Raw genomic sequence first — 14238 nt, forward strand, 5'->3', positions numbered from 1 at the left:
ACATTCAGATGACAGAAATTGATTTGCATCAACTTGCATGCAAATATTATCCAGCCAAGCTTGCCAGAAACTTTTCGTTGAGTTAGCCGAAAATGTTTCACTTTAGAACTTGCTGAGCAAAGCGTGGCTATCAGAGAGTGTACATAGCAAGTAATTTGGAAGTCATCCTGCTAGCCACACTACTTAGTAAGTTCTGTAGTGAAACATTTTCGACTAACTCAATAAAAAATTTCTGGCAAGCTTCGGCTGGATAATATTTCCGTGCAAGGTGATGCAAATTAACTGCCGTCATCTGAATGTAATTTGACAGAAGAAGCCGCCGTCAATTTGAAGTGAAACTTTCAATTAACTTGACGTTATTGTCTGACAGCAACACTTGTAATCAAATTGAATTCTAGACAGACAATTTACTGTCAACTTAACCGTAATTGTTTGCTCTCTAACACCTTCCGTTAAGTTGGCTTCAGAATACGGTTGTTATGTCCTTAGTGGCCTCAGGTGCCTCCACCTGTTAATTAATTAGTGAGCTTGAAATACATAAATGAGCGCGCATTTGAATTTCATTTGAAATTATATATTAATATATTATAACACTTATTGCGTCTTATCAATATTTAGTCAATAATTGAAATAATAAATCTTCGTGGCACATACTTATTAAATTATATATTTTTATCATAAAAAGTTTAAATAAATAGATAGATAAATCTTTATTTTGTATTCAGAGAAATATAAATACAGTTTGAGTGGTCTTGAAACGTTTTCTGTCACTCGATACTTAAAACCTAAACAAAACACACGCATAAGACTCATGAATAGGCCCTTGTTCTGTAGTTGACAGTAAATACGGTTATAAACAAATGCATATTCTATAAATAAATGAGAAAAAAAAATAGAAAAAATAAATATTACTTATAAATAAAAACCATATCACAAGAACTTAAGTATTGTTGTTAATGTATATATATATTGAGTAAAGAGTGACTCGTATAATAAATAAATATAATAGAAGGATAGAAATATAGCATTAGAATGATTATAAAGGTGTTTCATGATAAATAATAATGTCAAACGTATTAAATAATCAAATATAGAATAATTGTAGAGCAATACACCTCTGATAATCTAGAATAATTCACTAAAAGATTGTATTCAAATACAGGAAAATAGAATGTAAAAATAGTTGTAGAAAGGAGGCGAAAAAGAATTTTCGATCGTAAAGCACTCTCTAATGCTTCGCATTATGAGTCGTGCAATAATATAAGTAATAAGTAAAGTCGTAGAATGGATAAAGTAAAGAACGTAAATGTGTAAGTTTATATTTTGAATTTGTATTAGTAAAAAGTATAAATGTATAAGTATATAATTAGTAAGGAACGTTGACATGTATAAGTACATATATTGCATAAGTATGTGTGTGAGCATGAGAATAGCGGGCTGGGGTGAGGGGGGGGGGTTGGAGTCGAAGAGTGGAGAGTCAGAGATCTTTCTGCCGTCTGAGTCTGATATAATTTTACTTCTCTCCGAGAACTTTTGACGAGCATAACTGTTATTACTGATCAAATTTTATCTATACTGTATAATAAAACTCAGTCTTCAGATAAAAGTTATTTCAACAATTACATCTATCCTTATCCATAATTTAATTATTTCATTAAATAATAACGATAATCATCATCATCATCATAGTTAACAATAAATTTATTCACTGTTTTAAATTCAAAATTGGTCCCGCGTGACAACGAATTCCCCACTGTCCAGGAGGTGGCGTCAGTTCTGACCCTAGTAACCTCCCAGGACATAACACGGCAGTAAAGGTGAAAAACTTTTATTTTTATTTAACAAGAGAAAAACTTGTTACGAAGATTTCGGTACGTAATCAATTTTGTATAATTATTTTGAGGGTGTTGATTTATTTATAAAATTTCTTATTTCTACCATTGATACCTACTTGTTGTATGATATTTTTCTATACGTTTTTAATTAAAATTACATGTTTCATAACCTTACAGTTTTATCCGAAACGGATTTTTCTATATAAGTAATATTTCTATATTTTAAATATATTTAAACTTTCATTTAAATTGGGTTATTTGATTTTGTTGATTGAAATAGTTTATATGGTAAATATTTATAAAAATTTTAAAAGTTATTATCGAGGACTCACATTCTCTTCTCAGAATTAATATTTTTATTTACTAATTCATATCGCTTATTTAAAAACTTTAAATCATTAGTTTTATTAGTTACGAACATACCTGATTGAGAAAAAGAATTTAGGAAGATAAAAAAAAAATTTTTTTAATACTTATTAATTCTTCAATAATCTATGAATCCTTTATTCAATAATTTACGGAGATAAGTAATTCAATTTTCTAAATACTTCACAATAATTTTTAATCACTAAGGAATAGTCGAATTTTTTAGTTGTTGAAAGACTTAGGGCGATTCGAAAATATAAAATTTTTGGAATACTCTTAAATATATTTTAATTTCGTAATAATAATTGAATTATAAATCAAACGGAAATTCATAAGAATTCATGGATATTACAATTTTCAAAACTTTTCAAATTATTTGTTTAAACCTAAAAATACGGAAATTTCGATTCATGGTGGGATTTATAAAGATTCAAAAGTAATCAATTGTTTTGAATACTTCCCAATAGTTTTCAATCACTAAAAAATTTCTTTAATCGCTTCAAATACTATTCAATTTTCATTGAAAATTCAGAAAAAAAATTAAGAAACATTCAAATCTTTTTAAAATCATTTCTTATCACTTTTCTTCATCAGGAATAGTATTTTTTAAAACTTAAACATTTGTTCAATTCCCTAATTATTTTTACATATACGTAATTGACTATCTATATATATATATATATATATATATATATATATATATATATATATATATATATATATATATATATATATATATATATTTTGATTTAATATAACTTGATAACTTGCTTTAGTATATTTACACACCTCGATAGCGAAAGCATTAAGTGTTCTTTACTGTCACACTTTCGCTCTCAGTCCTATTACGGACTTTGAATCTTCTCCACTTTCTTTATAGTACACCAAAGTCGTTGAAAGTATATACCATTGTAAAGGAAATTTATGAAGGAACCTATTTCATTATAGTATATAGTTAATTCATAATGAGATTAGCTAAAAAAAATTGAATTAGTTCGAAGCCCCTCAATCCGTTAATTGTGGTATTCGGACTCGGTAAAACACGATCACTTTCAAAAAACACGACTTATCGACTAATTTTTTGTTTCTTATTATTTTTGTATTTTTAATCGCAAGAACCCTTTTAGTCTAAGATCCCAGAGCGATAAGACACAACTTATTTTCTAAATCATAGAACTTCCGGTTCTAAGTAGTCTCTCGTGTACTTTTTAATACTTGTACGTTTGTGGAATTGGCTCGGTGACACCTGCGCAGGTACCAGGTAAGAAAGGTAACTGAAAATCAGAGTTAGTTAACTTAAATTTTAATAACTGATTTTTATATATATTTTGTAGAATATTACTCTGAAGTAATATCAAAAAAGTCAGACGCTTTCCATAGGCCAGAACTTTTGTCAGACGCTTTAAAGCTCTACAAAAAATAAATGAACTTGATTTAATTTCAAATGTTTGATTTTTATATATGTTATTAAGATAAATATTACAAAGTGATATTTAATCAGTCAGACAAATTGTAATGACCAAACATCCCCTAAACACAAAAATTACTCAACTATGAGTATGAGCGCGAGAGCACTATGCGCATGCGCTTCAGACTAAACTATCTTAATATTTGAAAAATACTTACTGCTTTCAATTTCATATTTTTGCATGTCTATTTAAATAAGATGAAATTATTAATTAAAATAATAATCATTTTAAAAGTAATTAGATATATTACAGATATGTAGGCAAAAATGAATTTTTTTCGAAGCGATTGTCTTTCAAAAAGAATCATTTTTATTTCATTTTAAAAAATATATCCATTGTAATAATTTTAGCAAAAAAAAATAATTAATTATGATGAATTAATGAAATAATTTGGTTGTCTCTTAATCATCTTCATCGTCGTCTTAGTTTTTAAATATTTTGGCACTTTTTAAACGTCTATTTTGAAAATAATATTAATTTATCATGAGATTTTTTACAAAATGTACATTTTAAAGATGGTTCCGAGGATTCTTCCATATTTTCTAATGAAAATAACTTGATATTATTCACAAATCACACGATATAACTGACCAAAATATGTGGTCTCATAAACCCGAATATAGAACTGTACTGTATACTATACAGTGTGTGCACCTGGCATATACACATTAGGGTGTCCGTTATTTACCGAATTAGATTTTTTTACTTGACCATGGTATAAATCACTTATTTGTGATCCAAAAGTGATAAAAAAAATAATAAAAAAGTTCATTCTAATGCCGTTTAACCCTGCCTAAGAAATGATACATTTTCATTCTAGTACAACGAGAAAAATTTTATTACTAGCTTAAAAATAAGTGCACAGCAATGAATAATACATAGGTTTATCGGAAATTTTCCGCTCTTCAAAAATGGTTTCTTATGTTTTTTTCGTGAGTTTGACTGTTACAGAGATATTGAAGGTCAACGTTTGATTCGTTTAAAAAAATTTGCCTTCTTGTTCGAAATTTTATAACTTTCTAACAACTCGACATAAAATTAAGCGCTATAAACTTTCTTGTAGGAAATTTATAGCTCTTCAAAAAAGATTTCTTACGCTTTTTTTGTAAATCCAACCATTTAAGTGATATCAAAGCTCAAAATTGATAGATTTAAAAAATAGTGTTTTTCGATTAAAATTCTATAACTCTTCAACAAACTGATATATACATAGGCTTTTAACAAGTTTATCAGATTTAATCGGAAATTTCTGATTGACATTTAATCAGTTTCAATCGGATTCAATCGGAAACTTCCGAATGATTCCGATTGAAAGTCAATCAGAAATTTCCCATTGACTTTTAATCAGTTTTAATCGGAATCATTCGGAAATTTCCGATTGAATCCGATTAAAACTAATTAAAAGTCAATCTCAAATTTCTGATTGACTTTCAATCAGTTTCAATCGGATTTAATCAGATATTTCCGGAAGGTTTCGATTGTAAATTAATCAAAAGTTACCGATTACCGGGAAAAATTAATTTTATATATTATTAAATTGTATAAAATTAAAAAATCAAATATATTAAAATCTACGTTGAATCTATATTAACAATTAGATTTCATGTCACGAAGTAATATAGGATATACTATATTACTACCAAAAATGGCACTTGTCACTTTGTCAAAGAACAGAGGAGTGCTCGTGTCAGAATTGCTTCCAAGTCTGGAATATAATACGTCTAAACTACGTTTCTTACCAGGGACACTTCACAAGTGGTAGACGCTATCTAGTAGCGAGCACCGAACTACTCCCACTGCTATTGCCTAGGACTGGTGAATTTCTTCTCCTCTACACATATCTTTTCTCCTAAGAAATTTTTCTCTTGGTTCAAGCAACTTTTTTTTCTATTAGTTGGAGCATACGAAAATCCTTGCGTTAAACACCCCTATGAAAAAAATTTATTTAAAAAATATAAGTTAAAATACAAAAAATATATTTTAGAATATATAAAATATCAATCAGAAAACTATTTTTCTAAGAGCTTGACATTGAAATGAAAATAACTAGAAAAAAAAAGCGAAATTTTGAAAAACTTTATTTATAATAATTTTTGAAAAATGAAATTACCTACAAAAAAGTTTCTATGAGATTTTCTGATAAAACTGATAGTTTCGCCGGAAAAGTAAGAAGATCTCAAAATTTTCTATAAATTTGACTTTAAGCTCAAATAACTTTTGAACAGTTAGACTTATCAAAAAAAGATGAGACCTTTGTTGTAGAGCATTCAATATCCTACAAAAATATCTATCGTGCATAATAATTCGTTGATTGGCTTGTAAGTTAGAAAATTCTAAAAAATAAAAAGTTTTTTTCCCGTGTTATTTAAATAGAAAATAGAAAAATTGATTGACAGAAACCGTAGTATTATTATTAAGAGCTTGGATTGGTACCGAAATTTTTATTTTTAGGTAGACTTTCAATTTTTGGATATCAAAAAAAAAAAAAAAATTTTTTTTTTTTAACCAACTTAACATGTATATAATTTTTTATTGATGTTTCCTTTTCTTTTCGTGATAGTTTTAAACTCAATCAATACAGTTTTTTAAAAAATGTTTTTATATAATCCTGAAAAATGCTTGTTTTAACTTTTTATAAAATTGATTAAATTGAAAAGATAGATAAAATTATATACTCCGATATTTTAAAAATTGCTGAATTAATGATAAATGAAATTCATATCTGCCCAAATTTTAATATTTATCGATACTATCTGAATTGTTATTTTCCGATTGAAACTGATTGAAAATTGTCTGTCGAATTTAATCAGAAAATATTCGATAAATGAATTATTATTTCCTGATTGAAACTGATTAAAACTGATTGAAAATTTTCTGTCGGATTTAATCGAATTCAATCGGAAAATAATCGATAAATGAATTATTATTTTCTAATTGAATCCGCTTCGTTTGAAACGAATTTTTTTTTTTCTAGCCGACACAAGAAAATTTTGTTGTTTGTATTGGGAAAAAAATTCCCTGAAAATTTCAGCTCTTAAATTTAATTTAAAATACTTTCTCTCGAGTATCAAATTTTTCCATTTAAGAAGTATGTTAATTGAACAACATTTTCTTTTAATTGCTATAACTTAGCCAGATTTTAAGCTATCGTTTTGAAACCAGTTTTAATTTGCAGAGAATTTGTTGAATTTGAAAGTCTATGAAACAAATTGCTCTAACTCGATCTATGTCGATTCTATCTGCTTCGAAAGTCTATTTTTCACTTGTTTCATATAATTTTGTTAATAGTGAAAAAAAAAACGGCTCATCGTATGATAAAGATGCATAGCACCCATCTTTTAGAAAATTTCGTTCTCTACGGAATTGTTTATTATACTTCCCTGCTAAAAAAATCCGAAAGATTCTTATAGCTGTACGTATAAGGCACTATACTTAACCATATAGCACTTCTCATAGAACTCATTCATTCTCATAAAATCTCTATGGGAATGTATGAGAATCTATGAGATTTTCTAAACAGGGTGATATTGCTAAAGTGCACTGTTTATAAGATACAATCAGTAGAACATTCTACAGTAAAAAGGATTTATACTATATGAAGCTTACAATTTTTATGCTGTCTAATGTTAAACTACTCGTATCTCATAGATAATACGCACACCCCTATTAAAAATAAATGAGGGCCGCCTCGTTTGTCATCTACCGTTAGCATTGATTCGTTAATTGATGGGGTCTTACGACTCACCATAAATTATAATTAGATCTTATAGACTTTATGTAGAGAGAGAAATAGTAGACTACAATGGTGATTGGTTATTCGCAGCTCTCGGCAGTGAGTGACGCTCGAGTGCCTCTCTATGTGCTGCGAAGCCAGCAACTCCCCATTCTCAATCCCATGTCAGGCTCATACCATCCAGATCTTTTTCGAATTTAAATTTCTAGAAACGGCGGGACTCGGGGCCCCCGTAGAGTATCCATTCGTCGCACGGCCAAGCGTACCAATGAATTAATAGAGTCCCATATTATCGATCGTCGACGGCGTGGGGACAACGGAAATGCGTGGGCCGAGAGCGCAGTCGAATCAAATTTAAATTTAAATATTAATTTACAAATAAAATTAATTTATTTTAAATTATCTCTGTCATAACAAATACGCGAATTTTTTGAAACAAATCAAACTTTAACCTACAATATCTCTTGAATAGTTGGACTCACGGAAAAAACATAAGAAACATTTTTTGAAGAGGGAGAAATTTCAAACAAAAATATGTATGTCATAGCTGTGCACTTACTTTTAAGCAAGTAATAAAATTTTTCTCATTGTACTAAAATGAGAATGTATCATTACTTACCCTGCTTAAAAAATCCGATAGATTCTTATAGCCAAGGTATAAGGCCCTATACTTAACTATAGCACTTCTCATAGAACTTATTCATTCTTATAAAATGTCTATGGGAATTTATAAGAAACTATTGGATTCTATAAGATTTTCTAAACAGGGTAGACAGGGTTGAACGGCACTAGAATAAACTTTTTTATTTTTTTTTTATCATTTTTGGATCACAAATAAATGATTTATATCATGGCCAACTAAAAAAATCTAATTTGGTAAATAATGGACACCCTAATACACACATACAAACAGTAGACTGAAACAGATTGTGAGTTTAAGAAGGGGAACCGAGTTACCATGGATGTCTCGTTCGCTCTGAAGCGCATGCGCATAGTGCTCTCGCGTTCATACTCATAGTTGAGTAATTTTTGTGTTTAGGGGATGTTTGGTCATTACAATTTGTCTGACTGATTAAATATCACTTTGTAATATTTATCTTAATAACATATATAAAAATCAAACATTTGAAATTAAATCAAGTTCATTTATTTTTTGTAGAGCTTTAAAGCGTCTGACAAAAGTTCTGGCCTATGGAAAGCGTCTGACTTTTTTGATATTACTTCAGAGTAATATTCTACAAAATATATATAAAAATCAGTTATTAAAATTTAAGTTAACTAACTCTGATTTTCAGTTACCTTTCTCACCTGGTACCTGCGCAGGTGTCACCGAGCCAATTCCACAAACGTACAAGTATTAAAAAGTACACGAGAGACTACTTAGAACCGGAAGTTCTATGCTTTAGAAAATAAGTTGTGTCTTATCGCTCTGGGATCTTACTCTATTTTGGATATCACTATATCTGAATCTTTTTAGTTTAATTGTAATCAATAGAAAACGTAAAAACTTATTTATAAAAAATTTATCTGCCTTTTATATTTTTACTGTTATTATTTTTTTCATTTATTTCCTCCATCAATTTCTGGCAGCAGCCTTTAGTGTGGTAGTCGGATTGAAAAAAAAGAACAACATCTAAGACAACAAGGCGGGATATTTAATCGAAAAGTTAATGAAAAATATTCAACTAAAAATGAAAAAATAAATTAATATTTTAAGGGGGATAGCCACTATACACTGTAAAAAAAATACTGTATTCAAGTATCTGCGTGTTTGTATCCTCCTGAGTAAATATTTGTTTAATAAGAGTAAAAATATATATCCAACCGAGTAATATTTTCTTAATTTAAAAATTTGTATACTTATTTTAAGAAAATATTCTTGGTCGGAGTATATTTTTATCAAGATTAAGCAAATAATTTACTGGGGAGGATACAAGCAGGCAGATACTTGAATACAGTTTTTTTTTTTTAACTTCCCGCTAAGAAAATCGACGATTTTCAAAAATTTCGGGAAGTTATTATTTTCACCCCGATTTTCGAAAATCGAGTTTTCATCAGATGTCGACGTTTTGAGGTCCTAGAAAGCTATTCTGACTATTTTCAGAATGATGTCCGAGTGTGTGTGTGTGTGTGTGTGTGTGTGTGTGTGTGTGTGTGTGTGTGTGTGTGTGTGTGTGTGTGTGTGTGTGTGTGTGTGTGTGTGTGTAAACTCTTTGTAACTTTTGAACTAATGAATCGATTTGGATGGTTGAGGTGGCAATCGAAAGAGCTTGTTGGCCTTCAACTTTCCTGAAAATTTCAGATTATTTGATCGAATAAAACGCGTCGATTGCCACCTCAAACATCAAAATCGGATAATTCGTTCGAGAGTTATCGCGGGAGAAAGAAATGGTGAAAAACGGTTTTTTCTAAATATTTTCAAAACGACTGACGCGATTGATTTCAAATTTTAATCAGCTCTAGAACTCAATAAAACGCGCCGATTGCAACGTCAACTATCAAAATCGATTGATTAGTTCAAAAGATATCGGCGTTGAAAAGTTAAAAAAATAACATTTTATGTTATTTTTTCCGGATAAATCAGAATATAACGTACTAAAATGTGCCTGATATCATACCAACTCATCTTTTTTATGGTTTCTTTCGATCATATAATGTCATCGAACTTGGTTTTTAGTTTAAATCATATTATCAACAAAAAAATCGATAAAACGTAGTTTTTAATATTTTTATCGGATATTTCATATTTTATTGTTTCTGACATGAGTCAAAATTTATTTAAATCTTGATTTTGATCCCCGATATTGATTTCTGCCTCAATACACTTATTTTACTGAACAAAATCAAGAACTAAATTTTAAAAACCGCTTCATTGATGATTTTCGATTCTTAAATTTTCAAACTTCAGCATAACAGGTAACTTGTTAGAGCTTGAAAAGATCATAAAAAAACAATTGCATGTGATAGCATTTTCGAGCTCGAAGAGCGATTTTTTCATTTTTTTAAGTTTACATTCTACATAGCTTTTATAAGTTTTTATTGAAAAATATTAAAGTATAACAAAGTTACCAGCGCTGTTGAAGCTTCTATACTATTACTGCTGTGGTCGGCACAGTAAGAATAGTATCAGTACTCTCACTTCAATAGCTGTAACTCAGTCAATTTTCAGAATTTTGACAAAATTTTATACAGGTATTTTGGGAAGTAGGGTAAATGCACCAATTATCGACCGATGAAGGTTATTTTTTGTATTATAATATTTTGTAGCTATAAAATAAGTATTAAGCTATTACCTGAAATTAATAATAGATTTTATTATAGTTGAATACTTGATTATTGATAATCTCATTCTATTTTCATTAAAAATGATCGAAAATATATTAATTTTATTGTTTAAATATTAATTTATCAAAATCACCAGTTATTGACCGGGGGAACCCAATGAATGACCGACTGTTCTCCAATGAATCGACCGTTGAAATAAATTAGTTTTGTCTCAAACTCTATGCATGTAATTGACTTTATTTAGTACTTTTGAAGCATTGACTTATAATTTACATAGCCTGGTTGGAATCGACCCCTTTCGATTTAGACGAATTTTGGTCAGAAGTTTTATATTACCATATAACTCAATTCTGCCAAAGGAAACAAATTTGAAATTTTTTTTCAAAAGTTATGCTAAATTCAATATTTCGCGATTTTTCCAGTTTTTCAACTTTCAATATCTCGAAAACTCTGATAGTTACAATAATGATCCAAAGCTTTTTTTGAAAGGGATACTTGAGGCTATGAAAAAAAAAAATATTCCAAAAAACAATTTTGAAAAATGTCAAATTTTGAATTCTTAAAATTCGTCAAAAATGACGATCGACATTAAATTTTTGGCTCAATTTTTTTTGTATAACATCTTGTACTTATTCTAAAAGATTCTGAAATTATCAGAACTGTGTTTTTGTTTTTGCAAAAATATGAATTTTAGAATTTTATTAAAAAATCTTATTGTTGTATTAATGTGAAGAAGATCATCATTGACGGTTATATTCCTATTTATTTGATATCTATCGACTGTATTTTTGCTTTTTAAAAAATATGAATTTTTGAACTTTAGTAATTAATTTTTTTTTATTCGTGGTTAAGTCAAGTTAAGAAATCAATCAATTTTGGGAATTTAAGCAGTAAAAATTTCGCTTATTGACATAATAATGTGGAAAAAGACTATCATTGACGGTTGTATTCTTATTTATTTAATAGATATCAAGAAATAAGAATATAACTGTCACTAATGGTCTTTTTTCACATTATTATATAAAATATAATAATTATATTTGATAGATGTCATATAAATTAGAATATAACCGTCAGTAATGGTCTTTTTCACATTTATATGACAATAAGTGAAATTTTTACTGCTGAAATTTACTCAATTGCGTAATTGCTTAACTTTACTTAACAAAAAAATCAAGAAACAAAAAATTTTTTTTTAATAAAATTCTAAAATTCATATTTTTGCAAAAACAAAGTTCTGAAAATTTCAGAATCTTTTGGATTAAGTACAAGATGTTATACAAAAAAAATTGAGCTACAAATTTAATGTCTATCGTCATTTTTGACAAATTTCAAGAATTCAAAATTTGTCATTTTTCAAAATTGTTTTTTGGAATATTGTTTTTTTTCATAGCCTCAAGTATCCCTTTCATAAAAAGCTTTGGATCATTATTGTAACTATCAGAGTTTTCGAGATATTAAAAGAATAAAGTTGAAAAACTGGAAAAATCGCGAAATTTTGAATTTTGCATAACTTTTGAAAAAAAAATTTCAAATTTTTTTCCTTTGGCAGAATTTCATTTTATATTAATAGAAAACTTCTGACCAAAATTCGTCTAAATCGAAAGGGGTCGATTCCAACCATTGGTCGATTTGACATGGAATGACCCATATACATACGGTAACTGTTTAGAATCGTGGCTCCATATGCTTTTTAGAAGCAAAAAACTAAACAAAAGAGCAATGGCTATGAAACCAATTTCAACCGCAAGCATTTGTCGGTCGATTGAAATTACATTTGCTTAATTAGATGTTTATTAAGCGTCAATAAGGTATAAGTGTATACCAAAGGTGTAAAAAAGTTCACAGTTTGGGTGTTTCTTAGATATTTTTTAGTTCCGTGCTGCACTGCATTCTATGACATAATTTTCTTATTTTTCTATGTATTGACTCTTTAGTCAACCACCAAAACTTCAGATATATGTCTATTTGCCATAATGTGTGTAATTTCCTCCTAAGTACGTTAAAGAACTCATCAGTAAGGCTATGTTAACGCACTTTTGCTTTAGACTACATCTCTTACTAGTACGCACCGGTGTAAAACAGTGTTGTGGACTTCAGCCAGGCACTATACTAGCAAAGGGAGGCGGATACCTTTTACTGGGATATTTTTTTACTGGGTAAATGACTTCTGACAGATCCAGTACTTGACCGATCTTGAAATAATATTAAAATTGATTATTTTACTTTAACTATTCATAAAAATTATCATCTGATCTTCAACTAACAATAACACCAAAATATTTAATCAATTAATGTCAATAAATTCATAATAAAATGCACTCACCTTTCAAGTAATCTTAGTTATTTTTGACCGGTTTATGGTTCGACTCACACTCGTTGTGAACAAACGCATAATATGTATTTGGTCGCGGTTGTCAAGGTGCAATGCTCTGCGCAATTTTTTATTGTGAAGATCAAATACAATATTTGATATTTAAATTACAACTAAAACCAAAAGACCTTTGTAAAATATTAATTACTTCACTTTTATACACATCGGTCAACTAACTGGTGTCCGGTTAACAATTGGTGCATTGACCCTATAAACTTTAAATTAAAACGAAAAAAAAAAATTTTTTTTTATCCATCACAGTGGCTGGCCCCTTAAAAGTTGAAACAAAATTCATGTTAAAAACAAATTAATTATAATATAATATCATGAAATGATAATTAAAAAATATTAATGATTGAATAATATGAGCGATTGAGGTGTGCACTTTTGGATTTTCCAATATTTTTTTTAACTGGTTGAGTGATGTAGTATAGAAAATAAGTTGATCTATTTAAAATTTTAGGAATCGTAGCAGTCTTAAATAAATCAAATAATGAAGAGTGTTGAATCACAAACTAGTGGGGTGAAACCCATGCCGATTGCTGGACGTTTGGTTCGTGAACGAGAACGTCTTTTGGGCATGACAGATGAAGAACGAGCATGGCGTGCTCAATGGTTAAAAGATCAACATCTAGCTCCAGATGAGCCTGTATATAATCCAGAGTATTATAAACAACGTTACAATCCTATCAGAAGATTTTATCGAGCTCCTCTTGACAAACTTGAAAATGCCATATTACCAAAATATGGTCCAGATGTTGCCTATTTCTGTCGACATTTAATTAGCAAATCTTTTTTTGGAATTTTGTTTCTTTATTCAGCCGTTTATTATTTCAAATACAATCAAGGTGACTGGACGACAAAAAGTGGGTGGAGGCTTGACAAATCGAGACCTATTGTGCTTCCTGATTTTCCGGGATATCCTAATTATGAAACTAAAACTGATCGTGAATATGCCAATTATGGCTTTGATAAATCTCCAATATAAAGTTTTTTCATAACCTTATGTATAAATTGATAGTGTATTCAGTAATTAAAAATATTAATATAAAAAATGTCAAAAATTAAGGTTCATTGGTTATTCTGATACTTAACTATTATATTTATTTATTACAATTATATAAAAATCATTACATCAATGTTTTTCTTTCAATCCTATTTCAAACGACAGTTTTA

At 28.8% G+C, this 14238-nt stretch overlaps 1 protein-coding gene across 1 annotated transcript; it reads left to right on the forward strand.

The window, feature by feature from the left end:
• The first annotated feature begins 1766 nt into the window (after window positions 1–1766).
• Window positions 1767–14130, forward strand: LOC103571466 (uncharacterized). Its single transcript, XM_008549633.2, has 2 exons — window positions 1767–1871; window positions 13526–14130. The coding sequence occupies exon 2, from the start codon at window positions 13556–13558 to the stop codon at window positions 14048–14050; it is 495 nt and encodes a 164-aa protein (XP_008547855.1). The 5' UTR covers window positions 1767–1871; window positions 13526–13555; the 3' UTR covers window positions 14051–14130.
• The last annotated feature ends 108 nt before the right edge of the window (window positions 14131–14238 follow it).

This window comes from Microplitis demolitor, chromosome 2 (genome assembly GCF_026212275.2).
Source record: "Microplitis demolitor isolate Queensland-Clemson2020A chromosome 2, iyMicDemo2.1a, whole genome shotgun sequence".
Taxonomy (NCBI): domain Eukaryota; kingdom Metazoa; phylum Arthropoda; class Insecta; order Hymenoptera; family Braconidae; genus Microplitis; species Microplitis demolitor.

Excerpts from the sequence above, each read along its gene's own strand:
- LOC103571466 (XM_008549633.2), top strand. The coding sequence starts at position 13,556 with ATGAAGAGTGTTGAATCACAAACTAGTGGGGTGAAACCCATGCCGATT.